The following is an 18258-nucleotide window of genomic DNA, read 5'->3' as shown; positions in this document are numbered from 1 at the left end:
TCAGTAGGCACAGTAGTCTGTTAATAAGAAACAAGCTTCCGGATGTGCAAGGAGGCTCTTTGATCAAATTGGTCAGTGGATGTGACATAATGTAAAACCCCATATGGAGACATTGTCAAAAGCCTAAATTGGAGACCCTGATGAAACTGTTCCCCTGGCCCCCTTCTCCAGTGGCAGGCTGTGCTGCTGCCTCTGCACACAGTAGGCCCTGACTGTAGGCTGAAAAATGGGAACAAACACAGCTTTCCAAGTTAGTTACTGAAAACCCACCCACAGTCCGTATTCATGAAAACAATGAAGTCCCGAACAATGGGGCAGGAAGCCACCTCCTTCTCCAGTGACCCCAACCCTCAGAGTCCAGCTGAAGGCTGCAATAGGAAACCCCTCACCCAGTCTTTCCTCCCCCTCTTCCCCACTGCCCACCCCCTCAGGGGCACCAAATGCACTCCTGCTTTCCATCCACTCTCAGCCCCGCTTCTTCTCAACCCTCTGGAGGGTCCCAGGTGAAAAAACAGAAAAGCACTTACTCATAGGAGGAGGCAAGCAGCCAAGCTGGGCTTGGAGAGTCGTCCTGCCCCCAGGCAGGCCTAAGGAATAAAAGGAACGGCGGCGAGAGGACAAAGAAGGACTTAAAGCTCTGGAACAGGGGAAAGAAAAGGCCTAAGAAAGTTTACAAAGCAATCTGTCAGAGAAGGGATGAAAAGGGAGCCCCACTGAGCCGAGGGGCTTGGGCACTCACCTCACCTTCGGCCCAGTTAGAAACCTGCAGACTCTGAGCTGATCTCTCTCTTCCTTGTCCCAGAGCTTTCCCTGGGAGCGTGATACCTCACCTTGCTGGGTTTTTGGTAGCCCCAAATACTTCTGCTCTACTTGGCTCAATACGCCAGTTCTCTTGAACTCAACAAATTGACTCAACTGCCAGCTCCCTCTGGATTTTCACTGAAACACTCTGGATAATAAGGTCACCAGCAGATCTCCAAAGTTATCCATCCACTCTGACTTCCCAGATGTTCTGAGCCAGTGAAAATATCCACAGGCTTTCTGAAAGTCTCTCCTGCCACCAAAGGCAGTACTAATAGTAATATCAACGATCATCTGAGCGCTCTCTCTGTATGGAGTGCTTTAAATCATCTTACTGCTCACCACCACCTTAGGTACGGATAACCCAATTTCACCAGAAAGGGAAGTGGGCCTGGAGCAATTAAATGACTTTCCAAAGGATACGCAGCCTGGATTCCAACCTAGGTCTGTCTGACCTTGATGCCCACACACTTCCCACTCAGGACACCACCTCTTGGGGATCCTCTACCGATTCTATTTTTTTCTGTGTGTGGTTCCCATATTAATTTTAGATGGGGGAGGGATGGTACAATTCTTTGGTATCTAAAAAATTTCTTACCTCACAGTTGGCAGTAAAGAGTGGGGAGTGGGAAGAGTCTGCCTCCTGGCTGGGTAGGGTCCTGAGTTCTTTTTAAACACTTGAGTAATTAACCATAAATAACTGGGCACTGGGAACAGGACACTCACTAATAAAAGCGTAGCCTAGAGTCACGTTTGATGAAAAAAATTCAAGTCACTTGGTGGGTGGACATATCTGCAAAACAAAAGAAAAACCCCTTTCCCAGTCCAGGCAGAGAAGTCTCCTGTACAGTTAGAGACAACAGGCTTCTGGGCACGTGGCCAAGGTTCTGGGGATATTTATAACTTGAAGAGGGTGGGAGTCCCTAATAAGCTGCTATATTCTTTTTCCATCACTTCCCTCTCCAAGGCTACAGCGAGCTTGGAGCTCTCCGCGCAGAATGCCTGCTCTCCCTAGTGCACCGCTTCCATTGTCTCATTTTCTCATCCTGGCTGGGGAAAGGGAAGGCTGCAAGTCCTTCTGTTCGGAAGAGCTCCAGTTGAATGCAGCTTAGCTGCTGGTGGTGTTTCTTGGCTAGCTGCTGTGGTCTCGGAGATCTGCCTAGGAGCCTGTGGTTTCTCTGAGCTGCCTGAGAGTCTGATGTTTCGGGAATTCTGTGAGTCTTTGGGAACCGCCTACCATCTCTGGGCTTTGGCTGCATGTCTACGCATTCTAGATCTACCTGCAGATCTAAGATATCCAGGATCTGCCGGTGATCCCTAGAATCTTTCCAAACGTCTGCAGTCTCAAGAAACTCTGCCTGCGGATTTGAAATCTGTTTTGAGGCCTCTTGGATCTTTTGAAGCCGGAGACCTAACGCATCTTTTGCGGGTCAGGAGGTGAGTCTGTTGGTTCCAATTCGGGTTTTCGGCTTCCTGCCTTGAGTCGGTCAGGGGCTGTTAACATCCTGTGAGCCCGCTGGGCTTACGCCGTTAGAGGCCCACGATCCCATCGGCGCGGGAGGCCGCCAGGAACTCTTTTAGCAGGCAAGCCCTCGGGGATAATAAGGACTTTCCGAACCCCGGGGCCCGGCTCGCTCCACCTTACGCGCCCTATAACCCACCCTCGCTCCTGACTTCACTCCGGCTTTTACTTGCCCTCCGCTAGGCGCAACTCAGCCGGCCCCTCAAGGGAGCCCGCTTTAGGAGGACGCGGTCAGACACCCCTACAGGGTTAACAGCGATGGAGCCGGGACCCAGCCAGGCCCTGCCGCGGACCTCAGTCTCCTGCGGACGGGCTGTGCGATGCCTCCTGGGAGTTGTAGTCTGCGCAGCAGTGTGAGAATTCCGCGGTGGCTGCTGGGAGATGTAGTGCGTGGGTGGAGCTCAAAGTTCCTGCGCGGCCGCTGAGTCTCCCCTGGGGAGTGGGCGGCTGCTGCTTTCCTCTCAGGCCCGGGTCGTCAGATGAGAGCTAATCCCAGAGGAACCCAACAAAAGACAGCACCTATATTCGGCTCGATGTCGCAGTTAAGCTTAACTTAAGCTCGACTCAAGATAAACTTCTAGGGGTGTGAGGAGAAGCAGGGCAACCTCTCTGGCTTAATCCGACTGCGCTCTCCAAGAGAAGAAAGTGAAAGATACTCCGCCCTGGCTAGGAAGACGCGCTTTTTTTCTTCACCCTTTTGTTCTTTCCCTCCGTGGCTTTTGGCCTCTTGACTGGCCTTTGTACGACAGTGTGGAACTCCAACTCCCGACAGGCCACGGGGACAGGCGCAGGCGCGCTAAAGGGGCTCCGCCGGGCTACGAGAGGCGGGCCTAATACTCGGCACTTAATTGGCAGAGCGCTTTGGGAGCTTCGCTCGCTGATTGGCCGAGGCAGCTGCCGGAAAGGGCCCTGCCTCGACATGGAGGAGCAGAGGCGTTCTGTGGGCTGGGCTGAGAGCCTCCACCCTGAGAGAGCATCGGCTTGACCCCCGGGTTCGGGAGGGACCGAGCCAGGGGGTTGTCTTATTAAATTCTGGCAGCCTCCACCCCTTGGTGGCGGAGACACAGAGGGCGGGTCGTGCTCGAGGGTCAGGGAGGAGAGTGACCCGGCTTGGGTTCAGGGCCCTCCCCACCCGCCTGGGCGGCCAGAACTCCAGCCCTGGGGAGTGGGCAGGGCCTGTTTCTGTGCCTCACGCCCTGCTTTTCGCCTCCTTTAGCGCTGTCTGCTAGCTGCTTTTCCTGCTCTCTCTCTCCTGGGAGGCGAATCCTTGAGCCCGAGATGGCAGCCACCCTGCTCATGGCTGGGTCCCAGGTAAGCCGGGGGTGGCTTCTTGGACCCTGCCTGTGCTTAACCACCTCGTCCCCGCGTTTCTTGGCTCTGCAAATCCCTGTGGGAAATTCCCTGGGATTAGTAATTCGCTCGCTTTGCCATTCTGTCTCCAGAGACCCAGTATCAGGACGGTATGGCCACAAACAAGCATTTATTGAACACCTGCTGTTTGCCTTTCAATACTAGGGAGACAAAGATGGATGGAACGTGCCTTACCTGTCTGCTCACAATCTGTAGGAAGACAGATGCATCCGGTTAGCCATGAAACTAGCGTGATAAAAGCACTATTTTCTATAGGAGCAAGGTGCTGTGGGAACCAAGAAGTGGGAGTATTCTCTCTCAGGTGTGGGAGGAAGGAGTGGAGCAGAGCGACGGAATGGGCGGGGGGCGGGGAGGGCACTGACCAACAGCTGGTGATGAAACAGGGTTTTAAGGAATAGTAGGATTTCACTAGTCCGAGGAAGATATTCCAAGAAAAGAGGAACGTTGTAGGTAAAGGTACGGAATGATGTAGATACTCGATGTGTTCTGAGAAGAGTACTGTTAAGAGGAGGGCAAGGGTATCTGGTCATGGGACCAAAGCAATCTGCTCATAAATTGCTCTCTCCTGAACCGCATCTCTTTGTTGCTTACTTATTTCTCCTTTGGATTCTACATATCAGACCTAATGCCTTTTGCCTTCTCAACAAGTCTAGCCATGTCTCTCATTTCAAGAAGAAAAATTGGTACTAACTTCCTAGATACCAAGTATTGAGGAAGCAATGTGTGATTTCAGGCACCTGTGACATTTGAAGATATGGCCATGTACCTCACCCGCGAAGAATGGAGACCTCTGGACCCTACACAAAGGGACATTTACAGGGATGTTATGCAGGAGAATTATGGAAATGTTGTCTCATTAGGTAAGAATTCTCATTCTTCACCCCACGTTTTTTTTGAGACTATCAAAAATGCCTTAGGCTCTTTCAGCACAACCTAGTTACTTGATTTTTAAAGCACCTAATTGGATTTTGGCGTGGGCTGAGTCCTCAGGCAGATTTTTGAGTGAGGGAATATCAAGGTCATACCGTCTAGGATGAAAGAGTGTTTCTGCACATTTTAGAAACACTCAGATTTCTTGCACCCTGAATCATTTGCCATTCTCCAGCCTGTTTGTACAGATCACTGACCAAACAGGTCTGACATAATGGTACTTGCCAGGTTATAAATGCCCCTGTAAATGGTGCTTTTACTAGAAGATGAAGGGGTGCTGACCGAGGTTGACAGGAGGGCAAAAGCCACCTTTTTGTGTTTGTTTTGGCTTCAGAGCACTAACTTTGCCTCAGGTCCTTTATTTATCCAGAGTAGGTACTTGTCTAGAGATGTTTCAGAGTTGATCGTAGATTTTGAGTGTGTCAGATGCTGTTCCAGGAGAATCCTGAACTAATTGAGATCACAAATTCTGTTAAAGAGGGAAGCTAATTTTTTTTAATGGCCTGCAAACCTGTCTTTTCTCTGAGATACCCTTTTGTCTGGGTGCAACTAGAATAAACTGTTCTTGAGCCGAACAGTCTTTTGACTCACTTTGTCTCCTGTTAGGACTTGACAGAAGTTAGCAACCATGTATGGTTCACTAGGTTATCTGCCATTCATTAGGATTATTTCTTTTTCTGAAAGCTTTATCCCCATAGCTTTTAACAAACAAATGGCAACTCTGAAGGGTTTCCTGTTTAACCTGGACTCTCTAATGTCTCAACTTTCTTGGATCCTTCCTTTAGAAATGCAACTAGAAATGACGCTATCTACCCAGATCTGTTATAGTCAGGAACCCAAGTATTCCACTTAATCCAACAAAAACAAGAAATGAGGATCTTAAAGAAATGTGAATGTATACATCAGTGGTCTAGCCCAAGGAATGCTTGTTGGAAAGATGGAAACATGGAAGCACCAAAAAAAAAGTTTCTTGCCCAAATAAGTTTGGGACTAGGTTAAATAATGTTTACAAGACTTCTTTACCTTCAGATTCCTCAGAATCTGGTATCAGGGCATTTTGAATTTCTGGGAAGAGGATGTTGTATGCACCATTTACCAAACTAATTTATCCATGGACCTTTTTTCCCCAGAATACCTAGTAACCTCTTTCTAAAAAGTGTACCAAGAGACACAACTTGGAAAAGCAGCGACTGGTAGAAAGTTTCTTATACACAGTGACTTTGTGTATTTTGATTTTCTTTTAAAGTCTTTACCTAGTCAATGCCAAAAGTATTCTGAGCCAGGCATCTTTTTTGCCTTCTCCAACTGTCTCACTTCTGTTTGCATTAAAAGGCCAGTGAGGGGACTTCCCTGGCAGTCCATTGCTTAACACTCTGTTCTTCCAATACAGAGGGTGTGGGTTCAATTCCTGATCGGGGGACTAAGATCCCAAAAGCTGCATGGTGAGGCAGAAAAAAAAAAAGTACAAAAAAAAAAACACCACTGAAAAGTAGCAAATAACATTTGGCAGTCATTTTTCCTGTCAAGTGATACTTGATATAGATTGATAAAAATCTGTTTTTCTCCATGCTAACCCAGGAAGTCCATTTTTTCCCCCAGTAGGTGCTTCAGTTCAGTTCAGTCGCTCAGTTGTGTCCGACTCTTTGCGACCCCATGAATCACAGCACGCCAGGCCTCCCTATCCATCACCAACTCCAGTAGGTGCTTAGTAGATATTAAATAATGCTAATGATGAAGACTTGACAAGTTAAGAACATACAATATACACACACTTGCGTTCACATGCAAAATATATAGGCTCTTGGCTTTTAGAAGTTCTAATTTAGAGTCTTTTATATTTTCTTACATATATATGTATTTATTTATTTGGCTGTGCTGGGTCTCAGTTGTGGCACACGGTTTAAGTTGCAGCATGAGGGGTCTAGTTCCCTGACCAGGGATTGAACCCTGGCCCCCTGCATTAGGAGCTTGAAGTCTTAACCACTGGATGACCAGGGAAGTCCCTGGAGTCATATTTTCTATTTCTGGTTTTCTTCTTTTGAAACACCAGGAGCGTATATACTTTGAGTAAAGAACCATTAACTGTAGTGATACAAAGCATTAACCTTTATCAGACACCTGGACTTGTATCTTAGCTTCACCATTTACTACTGTGTAACCATTTGTGAACCACTTCTGTGGACCTTGGATTTCTCATTCATAAAGTGGAAATCATCATGATGTCCAGAGAAGGCAATGGCACCCCGCTCCAGTGTTCTTAACTGGAAAAGCCCATGGATGCAGCAGCCTGGTGGGCTGCAGTCCGTGGGGTCGCTAAGAGTTGGACACGACTGAGCAACTTCACTTTCACTTTTCACTTTCATGCATTGGAGAAGGAAATGGCAACCCACTCCAGTGTTCTTGCCTGGAGAATCCCAGGGGCGGGGGAGCCGGGTGGGCTGCCGTCTATGGGGTCACACAGAGTCGGCCACGACTGACGCGACTTGGTAGCAGCAGCAGCAGCATTGTGATGTCTGGTGCTCAGTGTGGTTGAGGTAATTCACATAAGGAACGTAGCACAGTGCCCGGCACACAGTAGATCATTTTTGTGTGTGTTTACCAATAATATTCTTTACCCTTTATTACAGATTTTGAAATCAGGAGTGAAAACGAGGTGAATCCAAAGCAAGAGATTAGTGAAGATGCAGAATTTGAGACTGCATCTGAAAGACCCGTTGGTAATACTGAGGAAAATCCTGAAAGTGAAGAGGCCTTTGACAATAGGGTTGGATCAGAAAGACAATGGGGAGATTTAACGGCGGAAGAGTGGGTAAGCTATCCTCTCCAACAAGTCACAGATCTGCTTGTCCACAAAGACATGCACACAAGCATCCGGTATCACATATGTTCTCATTGTGGAAAGGCCTTTAGTCAGATCTCAGATCTTAATCGGCATCAGAAAACCCACTCGGGCGACAGACCCTATAAGTGTTATGAGTGCGGGAAGGGCTTCAGCCGGAGTTCCCACCTAATTCAGCATCAGCGAACACACACGGGGGAGAGGCCCTATGACTGCAACGAGTGTGGGAAAAGCTTCGGAAGAAGCTCTCACCTCATCCAGCACCAGACGATCCACACTGGAGAAAAGCCTCACAAGTGTAACGAGTGTGGGAAGAGTTTCTGCCGGCTGTCACACCTCATCCAGCACCAGAGGACCCACAGTGGGGAAAAGCCCTACGAGTGCGAGGAGTGTGGGAAAAGCTTCAGCCGGAGCTCCCACCTCGCTCAGCACCAGAGGACCCACACGGGCGAGAAGCCGTACGAGTGTAATGAGTGCGGGCGGGGCTTCAGCGAGAGGTCTGATCTCATCAAGCACTATCGCGTCCACACGGGGGAGAGGCCCTACAAGTGCGATGAGTGTGGGAAGAACTTCAGCCAGAACTCTGACCTTGTGCGCCACCGCAGAGCCCACACGGGGGAAAAGCCGTACCACTGTAACGAATGTGGGGAGAACTTCAGCCGCATCTCACACTTGGTTCAGCACCAGAGGACCCACACTGGGGAAAAGCCCTATGAATGTAATGCTTGCGGGAAAAGCTTCAGCCGGAGCTCCCACCTCATCACACACCAGAAAATCCACACTGGAGAGAAGCCCTACGAGTGCAATGAGTGCTGGCGAAGCTTTGGGGAAAGGTCAGACCTGATTAAACACCAGAGAACCCACACAGGAGAGAAGCCCTACGAGTGTGTGCAGTGTGGAAAGGGATTCACTCAGAGCTCCAACCTCATCACACATCAGAGAGTTCATACGGGAGAAAAGCCTTACGAATGCACAGAATGTGAGAAGAGTTTCAGCCGGAGCTCAGCTCTTATTAAACATAAGAGAGTACACACTGACTAAGTCCTGTAATTATGACTGGGAAATGCTTCATTTGAAGGTACAATTGTATTTGATATCAAAGAGCTCTCTCAAGACTGAAGCTTCTCTTACTGTACTGAATTTCTTTGGTGTGGGTCACCATTTAAATCATCACAGAAGACAAGCCACTTGAAATTCTGACCCATGGCTTTGGGAATATTATTCTCTCTTCCAAAATAGTGATTTGTATTCACCCACTACTAACTAATTATTTCATCAAAATCAGTGTCACAGATAACTGGAAATCTGAAGACCAGGTGATAAATGCTGGTAAATGCTCAGGCCTGGAAATGGAGTAAATCTTTCAAAGTAATTTCTCCCATCCTTGACCCAAAGAGCTATACTAGGAGAAATGTTGAACTGTGATAGGGTGGTCACAGCTGCTTTGGAACAAAACAACCAGAGACTTTACCTGAATTGCCACACCTATTCACTCACCATCAGAGTAGCTGGGCACACACATCTTCCCTTCAGAGGTCTTTCTCCTTGAGTTGCTCATGCATTTGTATCTTTCTATCTTCCTGAGAGCAGGATTCTGCATGGTGAAGGCAATGATCATCGCTTTTCTCCTCATTGTTTCTAATTAACTTTTTTTTAAAGCTTTCCTCTTTGTGAAAGCTAACTGAAGATTCAGATTGAAAGGCAAAATGAGACACAGATTTGGGGACCAAGGACTCATCAACAGTGATGATTTTAGCAAGAGATGCCCACTGTTGTTATTGCCATTGATCAGAATTTATGAATTTTCTTTGGGGATCACTGTAGGGAATATTGTAGGGAAAATATCTTCAAGGAAAGCTAGGACCATAAGTGATAGTGGAGTGTAAGGAGCAAGTGGAAGTAACTGGGGAAGGAAGCATAGAGTTCCTTCCCAAGGAATCAGGTCGTTTCTGTGTTCTTTCCCCTCTACCCTTTAAGATCAAGTCTCCCTATACTGCTAACTGTAGGATTTGATAAGGGCCACATCCCAGTGTTTATCTTAGCTTGCATAAGGGCATGTGTATGTACAGTGAAACGTGTATTCTTGTTGTTTTTCCAATAGCAGAAACTGAATTCACACTGAATTAGCATGCTCTTGGGTGATATTGATCATGTGACAGAAAAACCACCATAACTCCAATGTAAGAAATGTCCTTTTGTTCATTCTTTATGAAAAAAGCTTAAACACTAGTGCTCTTGTGTGCACTCTCCTGAAAGATCTGTACAGAACCAAGCACTTGTTTATATGTATTAGTCTGTTGGAGATAATTACCAAATAGGTTGATTGTCCTAGTCTCAGACTGAATGATCTTCTCTTTGCCCTAGTCACAAGGAATTAATAAACCTAGATAGGAATGTATTTCCATTCTCTCAGCTTACAAATTTAAGTGGCTTGTGTCATCTTTGACCCAATTTAAGCCCAGTAATGTCAGTTCTCCTTATCTCAGCTCAAATAGGAATTAAGAAATATCCTGAATGTTGATGCTTATCCAAGCATTTGGGAGTGGGAGTGGGAGGGAATCGATGTCCAGGAATGGGGGCTAGAGTAAGGAATATATTTTTTTGAGTCTGCCCCCAATACTGTGCTTTATTGTGAGTGTTGTAACATTTGAAAAACTTTTGCCATAACTGTTTGGGACTTGGTGTTAAAAGAGCCAGTGGTCTTTCTTGGGTAGTGTACTATAGTGATTTCCTGTGATCCACCGCCCTGTGGGTCTGCATCCCTTGCAATAACACAACCTCAGAAGTAACAGTGAAATACTCCACAAAGTAGATGTCTTTATGTTGCCACTCCTATTTAAATACGGATTCAGGCAGGGAGCATGTTCTTTGTTCTATACAAAATCTAGCTGTGGGAATTCATATTTTAATTGTTGAATGACTTACATGTTCTTGATGACTAAACTCAAACGTGTCTTTTTCCCATATCAGTGTTGCTGATGGTTTTAATGAATATCAAAATTCTCCTGTTGTTTCTGTGAGCCACTAGGGACGTTAGCTTCAGAGTGGCCAGAGAAGACATCATCTCCATGACCTAACTGTATTTTACCCACTTCCCTTCCCTATTCTCCTGCCTTACCCCCAACCTGTTCCTTCCGCTGCTTTTGGCTTCTAAGTGCCCCAGCCTACTCTCCAGACATGTACACTCCAGTTGGGAAGTTAAAAGGGCAGAAGGCCAAACCAGCTCTATCTCCTCTCTTCCTGCCACTGATTGCCCGTTTGCTGCGTTGAACTCTGTGTAAAGTTATGCATCAGTCTCTGCTAAAGCTTTCTGCATGCCTTCTGCTCCCAAGTCTCTGGCTGCTTCTGCACATGCCCTGAACACATTGTGTCTGTTTTCTACGGTTGTGGAGAGTGTGTGAACAAGTTAAGTATGTAGCGCAGTTTTCCTTCTGGTATTGGTCACAGTTATACTAGTGTCTATCTACATCTGTATTATTCTAACAATATTCTGTAATTAAAAGTAAAATTTTTAAAATCAAAAAGTGGAGAATTATTTTAGTAATTCAGCACCAATTCACAAAACAGCTTTTCATTGGATTCATTAAAATTGGGCACAGTTGGTTTTTTACATTGATGCCTTTGTACAGATGTTCTTGTGGGAATCTGGGAAGTGTCTTCACATATTGGTCAGCCTTTTGGATATTGCCATATTTTGGGGAGATGCAAAAACCTGGACGTTTCCTATGAAGATTAGGCTGATGGCAAAGCAACATGGAAATATTTGCTATGGGTTACTCATTAACTTTGGGGAAGGAAAACAAAAGCAAAAAAAGAAAAAAACCAAAAGGAAAAAATGAGGGGAGGCCATATTGCTTGAAAGAGATATTTTTGGGTATCTGTTAATACTAAAACAGTTTCTACTAAATTAGTATTAGGATCTCAGAACAGAGAGATGTCTTAAAAATAGTCAAAGGCTCTCAATTCATGACAAAATTTCACAGTCTGCCTAAGGCAGTGATTATTTTCTAGTAGGTTGTGGCCACAATCTTCAAATTTCTTACAAGTAATTTTATCTTAGGAAGCCTTTTTTTTTTAATGGAAGACCAATTTAGACAGAGGTGCTTTAAACACCTCAGAAGTGCTTTAAACTGGGGGAAAATACAAATATGAAAAAAAAATTTACCCTATAGCCAAGACTTGAAAGAGATTTTATAAATTATCAAGACTTTTTTTGGGGTGGTGGTAAGCGGCTGCACCACATGGCTTGTGGGATCTTACTTCCCCAACCAGGGATGAAACCTGTGCCCTTGGCAGTGAAAGCTCAGAATCTAACCACTGGATCTCCAGGCAGTTGGCATAAACCTTTTTTAAAACTTTTTTTTTCCTTCCTCCATGTTCAGCATTTTTTATTTCTGGAAAGGAAAGTTCAAGGAAAATGCTGGAGAAATTGACCTGGCACTTCTCCTTCAGGGTATTTAATATGTTAATATTTCACCATTATTCTAATAGAGGCAAATTTCCTTCTCTGAATTTTCTCTAGGTGGCTAGCCCTTGGTTAGGGCTGTGCTTCCAGGCCATTAGGACTCCACTGAATCCATTGAAATGATAATTTGTTAAATGGTTCCATAGTGTTTCAAAGGTTAGTGTTCCTGCTGAAAAAGGAGTTCTGTGCCTCAGGAGAAACTTACTCTTTGAAGCATCTCTGTACAGTAGAGGGGCAGCCGACTGGGACCTCCTTATCTCTAGGAGACTTCAAGATAAAAAGGTTGTTAGAAACAACTGAGGAGTAAAATGGATTGCAGAAAATTGCCCTGTAATGACCTAAAATGGTTTCATGGTGAAACTCATTGTATTTATCTGTTTTCCTAAATGGTTTTATACACAGTCTGTATCATTTTTACCTTCCTCAAAGGTGCTTTCGTTTTTCCCTTTGGGGGAGGCTGAGGCTGATGATACCAAAATCTCACTTTGAATTTCATAGCATCCCCTGTGGCTGCCTTGTAGACATCACTTGGAAATTACCCAGGCAGACCTGAAACTGAATCTACCACTTTGCTCTATCACCACCATCACCCTTCACCTGCTTCTGTACTTCCAAACTCAGTCATGGTCTAGTCATCCATGCTAGAAACTTGTATTTCATATTTGAAAACTGCTCCTTAAGCCACCCTTCCAAAAGCAATCATTAAAATCAGCTGCATAATTAGTCTTCCAGTCATTACCTTGCCACCTCCTAAATATTTCTCAAATCTGTCTACCTGCTCGCTCTATTGTCCCCACTTATCATGTAACCCTGGGCAAGTAACTTAGCTTCTCTGTTCCTTGGATTTCCCATCTGTAAAGTGGTGAGTAATTATACTTACCTCACAGAATTGAAGATTAAATGAAATAATAGAGCTCAAAATATTAGTTGCAATTATTTAGACGATCCCCAAGTCACATCCTGCTTGCTGAAACAACCTCTTAATGAGTCTCCTCTGTTTTCAGCCCCCTTCCAACTATTCTCCCTAGCTGAAACTAGAATGATCTTTCTGAAGGGAAAACCCATTCTTGCCACTCTTCTGTGCAAAACTTTCTCATGCTTTCCATTGCCAGTGGTACAGCGTGCGATGTGTGAGGAAGTAAACAAGGTCTGGCCTCTGCTGCCCTCCTGAGCTTCGATTCTCAGCGCTTTCCCTGCACTTGCAGCACTCTCCAAGCTGCTTCTCTTTCTCTCCACTCTTCTGGTCAGCTTCTCATCCTTCAGGTCTCCATGCCTAGCTTGTTCCAGGGAACCTTTCCTGATCCCACAAGACTGGATCAGGTGTTCCTGTTCAGGTTTCCCTGGGTTTATCCCAGTCAAAGCACTTTATTCCTGTTTTGTAAATGCTGTTTACTTCTTTGTCTCTTCCACTAGATTCTGATGTCCTCCAAGAAATCACTGTGTCTTGCTCACCATTCTATCTTCAGTCCCTAGCAAATGTTTGACTGAGAATAGGAAGGCAACAAATATGTCTTGGATAAACGAAAGGAGTTGATGTATCAATTTCATTCCCTTTAGCGGGACCGGTGACTTCATTTCTGATTTTTCACCACACAAGCCACTCATAAAAGAAAGTCTGTAGAAACGGGAGATATTCTGTCATTGCATATCTGGTGGGGCCTCATGCAAGAGGAAAAAAGGCTCCCAGAGGTTCTGTGGTCCTCCCCAGGTGAAATGAGGATAAAGTCACCTATTCTTGAAGCGTCAGTATTTGAGGAATCACTGTCATCTTTGGAGGGTTATCTAGGATTAGACATTATGGCAACTTTGGTAAAATGTTGCAAGGCAAGCTCTCAATACAGGGAGCCGGGGCAGGAGTCTAAGCTCCCAGCTGTAGATTTGGCTATTGGTCAACCTCTGAATTCTCCAAGCTGATAATTCTCAAAGTTGAGCATTATAAACCAATAGTTGTTAATATTTTGAGGAGGATCCAGATTCCTTTGAGAATCTAATGAAAGTTTTGACTCTTTTGTTTGAGAGTTCTTTATATATTTTGGATACAGGTCCTTTATCAAATACATGATTTGCAAATGTTTATCCTAGTCTTTGACTTTTCATTACCTTAACGTCTTTCAAAGAACCAAAGTTTCACATTTTAATGAAGTCCTGTGTTCTAATGGGGGCTCCCCTGGTGGCTCAGGCGGTAAAGTGTCTGCCTGCAATGCGGGAGAGCCAGGTTTGATCCCCGGGTTGGGAAGATACCCTGGAGAAGGAAATGGCAACCCACTCCAGTACTCTTGCCTGGAAAATTCCATGGACTAATAGGATTTTTACCCAAGATTTCCTTTTCTAAGTCTCCATATTGATAGTTCTCAAGTTACAAGACTCAATCTTTGTTCTTTAGACGAGGGAGGGAAGAAGCATGCTTTCTAGATTTCACCTTCATTTGGCTATATCCACTCTATTGGAATTTGGGTTTTAGCCCAGGTAATACTGCCATTATACCAGAGCAACAGGGCCATCTTTTTGAGCCCTGTATGTTAAAGCGTCCTCCTTCAGCTGCACCTTTCCCTGTGGGAGCAGAGGAATGTGCCATCTAGAGCTCAAACTCCTGCCTCCCCTTCTAGATCACCAACTTCAGTTATCTAGGACCTTAGACTCCTTTGCCCGGACAGCCCACTTCAAGCCTCTTCCCCCAGTTTGTTCTCTTGAAAGCAAACCAAGCTCCATGCGTGTACCCATAGCCCTTGGTTTGGGACAATGGACAGAGATTGGACCTGCAGTCACACAGGTGAATATGAGGGCCCTCCTGGAAGACGACAAAGCCATAATAGGAACAGAAGGGGGACAAGCTTGCATTCGTACTCTAGCTCAAGCTTAGTCCCAGCCTCCAGGCATACAATGAACTGTTTCCACCAGTGACTTATTAGGAGTCAGAACCTATGATATCCAGATTTCTGAGGTGAGTAATCTGTTGGATGGATGAGTATGCTGTGAGTGGAACCTGGGCACACAAAGAGGGGAAATCTGGTCAGGGTACAAAGGATAGAAGTTAATTCATTTAATAAAAACTTGTTCAGCACCAACAGTATACTTGGTATAGGACTGAATGAGATGAAGGCTCCGCCCTTACTGAACTTGTATTCTGTGGGGGAGACAGACAAAGGCATACATAACATCGGGTGATAACAAATGCAGTAAATAAAAATAAGGGAAGTGGAGTGAAGAGGAGCTGTTATTTTAGAGAAGATAGTCAAGACTCTCTAAAGTGGTGACATTAGAGAGGAGTTCTGAAGGTGTCAGGATATCTGGAGGAAAGTGTTCTAAGTACTTAATTTACTAAAGAGCAAATGTGAGGGGCTGAGGCAGCAGCTGGCATGCTGGAGGAACAGCACCAGGTTGGGGTGGGTGAAGCCCAGTGAGGAAGGGGGCAAATGATGGGAGATAAAACCCATTTTTAGAGACTGGTTGTGGAGTTCAAAGAACCTCTTAACATCCAAACACAGTCACATGCCCAGCAGGTAGTTGAGAATATGAGTTCAGAGCTTGGGACCCAAAAGGGGCCGGTAGGTAAGTAGGAATAGTGATGGGGCTTCCCTGGTGGTCCAGTGGTCAAGAATCCACCTTGCAATGTAGGGGACACTGGTTCGATCTCTGGTCTGGGAAGATCCCACATTCCGTGGGGCAACTGAACCTATGTGCCACAACTACTGAGCTCCTCCTCAACTCCTGGGAGTTGCAGTTACTGAAGACTGCATGTTCTAGAGCCCATACTCCACAAGAGAAGCCACCGCAATTAGAAACCCATGTTCCAAAACTAGAGAGTAGCTCCTGCTTGACACAGCTAGAGAAAGTCTGAGCGCAGCAACGAAGACTCAGCACAACCAAAAATAAATTTTTTTTGAATAAAAAAAAGAATGAGAATAGTGAGTATGGAAATGAATAGTGAGAACCATGCACGTGACTGGGGTGGCCCTGATAAGAGTGTGAGAACAGCATCAAAGATGGAATCCTGGGAGCACCCATATGTAATGACGGGCAGAGGAGAGGAGTATTACAGAACCAGAGAGAATCAGGAGAGGAGCGTCACAGAGCAAAGGCCACACATTTCAAGATGTTCAAATAGTAGATATCTAGTGAGATACTCTATTTGAAACTCTTTGTAAATGGAAAAACTATGCAAATATAAGGTACTATATTATTGTTAGTATTAATGATAATTTCAGAGCACTTTCCCGCTTATTCTAATGAATATTTTTTCCTATTTTTCTTTTTTAATTTTTTGGCTGTGCCATGTGGCCTGTAGGATCTTAGTTCCCCCACCGGGGACTGAACCCAAGCCCCCTCCCTTGGGAGCTTGGAGTCTTAACCACTGGACCACCAGGGAAGTCCCTCTAATGGATATTTTAACTTAAGTGTAATGAAACTTTAGCTATACACATATTGTCTATTTATAATCAATTCTTACTATTTTATTGCACTCTCAAAAGTTATACCTAGGGAGCAGGACTCACAATCCCTGTTGAATCTGATTTGTGTAACAGTGTATTTAACTTGCATATTGGAATATGAGTAATAATACTTAGAATACTACTGGATTTCAGTTAAAAGCTTATGGTAACACTTCCTAAAAGATTTGCCACATATAACTCTTGTGTCTGCTCATAGGGAAGCCTTAAAATAATCAGAAGTCAATGGACCAAATGCTATGTTCAACAGTCTCTTAGAATTTGATTTCTTGAATTTAGGTGGAAGCTGCTACAACTGCCTTTGCCAGTCTCTTTACCGGCTGCAGAGCTCAGTGTCAGTGTGAAGATGCACCAGGGTCCTGGTGGTGACTCTCCAGGGGATTCTTCTGTGGCCAAGTGGAACAAATACGTTAAATTCCTCCAAAGACTGAGTGTTCATCACTCTAAAATTGGACTCAGCAATCCTAACTGGCCTTGAAATTTGATTCTTACTATCTTGAGTTTGATTGAGGGAGTGGAAGGCTGGAAAGGAGAGCTCATTTTGCTATTTTTCCTTTTCACCTTTTCTATGTTCCCTCAACAAAACTCCAGGAAAGCAGAGAAATCATGAAAAAAAAAAGTACAAAAAAGAATTTAAAAATCAGAGACTACCAGGAATTCCTAGGTGGTCCAGGAGTACGGATTCCATGCTTTCACTGCCTACGTGTTCAGTCCCTGGTCTGGGAACTAAGATCCCACAAGCCATGAAATATCACCAAAAGAAAAAAAATCAGAGACTACCAACAACAAGTTTGGAAATATGAAGTCTTAGAAAGGTGAAAGTTTAACTTTATTGGTTTTGATTCAATGAATCAAATAAATTATGCTCTAGCTGTGTAGCATGATTACGAGACTGTAATTTGGACTTACGTCATAGTTTGAGCCTCAGCTCTCACCTGGGAATTAGTTTCTTCATTTGCAAAAGGGAAATGATACCTTTTGCTACTTACGTCATATACTGTTGTGAGCATTAAATGAGATAGCATGGTAGGTGCTTTAAAACTGTTAACTAGTGCTGTGAAGTCTACATAGGTATAACCTCTATGGGAAATTTTCTAACAAAGCTACTCAAACGACTGTTGCTCCTCATGTTGACATTTTGTGAGGCCACAATTTTGTTCTTAAATACTGTTGTTTCTCAGAACGTGTTCAAATTGCGTTGAGAAGCCAATCTGCAAAGGACATAGGAAAATGTTCTCATTATCTTTTATCACAGTTTGCTTTTGGCTCTAAATAGTATTTTCTAACTTATTCATCATATTGGGGCTTCCCTGATGACTCCTGGTGGTAAAGAATCTATCTGCAATGCAGGAGACGTGGGTTCGACCCCTGGGTTGGGAAGATCCCCTAGAGAAGGAAATGGCAACCCAGTCTAATATTCTTGCCTGGGAGGTCCTATGGACAGAGGATCCTGTCAGGCTACAATCCATGGGGTCACAAAAGAGTTGGACACGACTTAGCAACTAAGTAACGACAACAAATTCATCATATTGAAAATGATGGTTCTTTTTCTTTTTTTGGTTGTGCTGAGTAAAAACCAGGCGTGGGCTTTCTCTGGTTGCAGCGAGCAGGGGTCATTCTTAGTTACAGTGCTTAGGCTTCACATTGCAGTGGCTTCGCTTGCTGCAGAGCACGGGCTCTAGAGCATAGGCTAAGTACTTGTGGTGCATGGGCTTTAGCTACTCCGTGGCATGTGGAAGCTTCCCAGACCAGGGACTGAACCTGTGGCCCTTGCAGTGACAGGTGGATTCTTAACCGCTGAATCACCAAGGAAGCCAAATGATGGTGTGTGTGTGTGTGTGTGTGTGTGTGTTTGACTGGTAAAATATCCATCTCTACAAAT

At 44.9% G+C, this 18258-nt stretch overlaps 1 protein-coding gene across 6 annotated transcripts; it reads left to right on the top strand.

Annotated features, from left to right (window-relative positions):
• The first annotated feature begins 457 nt into the window (after positions 1 to 457).
• Positions 458 to 14002, top strand: ZNF436 (zinc finger protein 436). Of its 6 annotated transcripts, none has more exons than XM_055397378.2 (4): positions 458 to 2238; positions 3540 to 3634; positions 4428 to 4554; positions 7252 to 14002. In XM_055397378.2, exons 2-4 carry the CDS (start codon positions 3602 to 3604, stop codon positions 8502 to 8504), a joined length of 1413 nt encoding a protein of 470 aa, XP_055253353.1. In that variant the 5' UTR covers positions 458 to 2238; positions 3540 to 3601; the 3' UTR covers positions 8505 to 14002. The 6 variants fall into 6 exon arrangements, with proteins under 6 accessions (XP_055253353.1, XP_055253354.1, XP_055253351.1 ...); XM_055397376.2 differs by lacking the exon at positions 458 to 2238 and adding an exon at positions 2263 to 2864; XM_055397375.2 differs by lacking the exon at positions 458 to 2238 and adding an exon at positions 2263 to 3315.
• The last annotated feature ends 4256 nt before the right edge of the window (positions 14003 to 18258 follow it).

This window comes from Moschus berezovskii, chromosome 2 (assembly GCF_049115385.1).
Source record: "Moschus berezovskii isolate FMDL1 chromosome 2, NW_MosBer_1.0, whole genome shotgun sequence".
Taxonomy (NCBI): domain Eukaryota; kingdom Metazoa; phylum Chordata; class Mammalia; order Artiodactyla; family Moschidae; genus Moschus; species Moschus berezovskii.
Note: the sequence above shows the minus strand (reverse complement) of the source record. Positions and strands in the feature narration are given on the sequence as shown.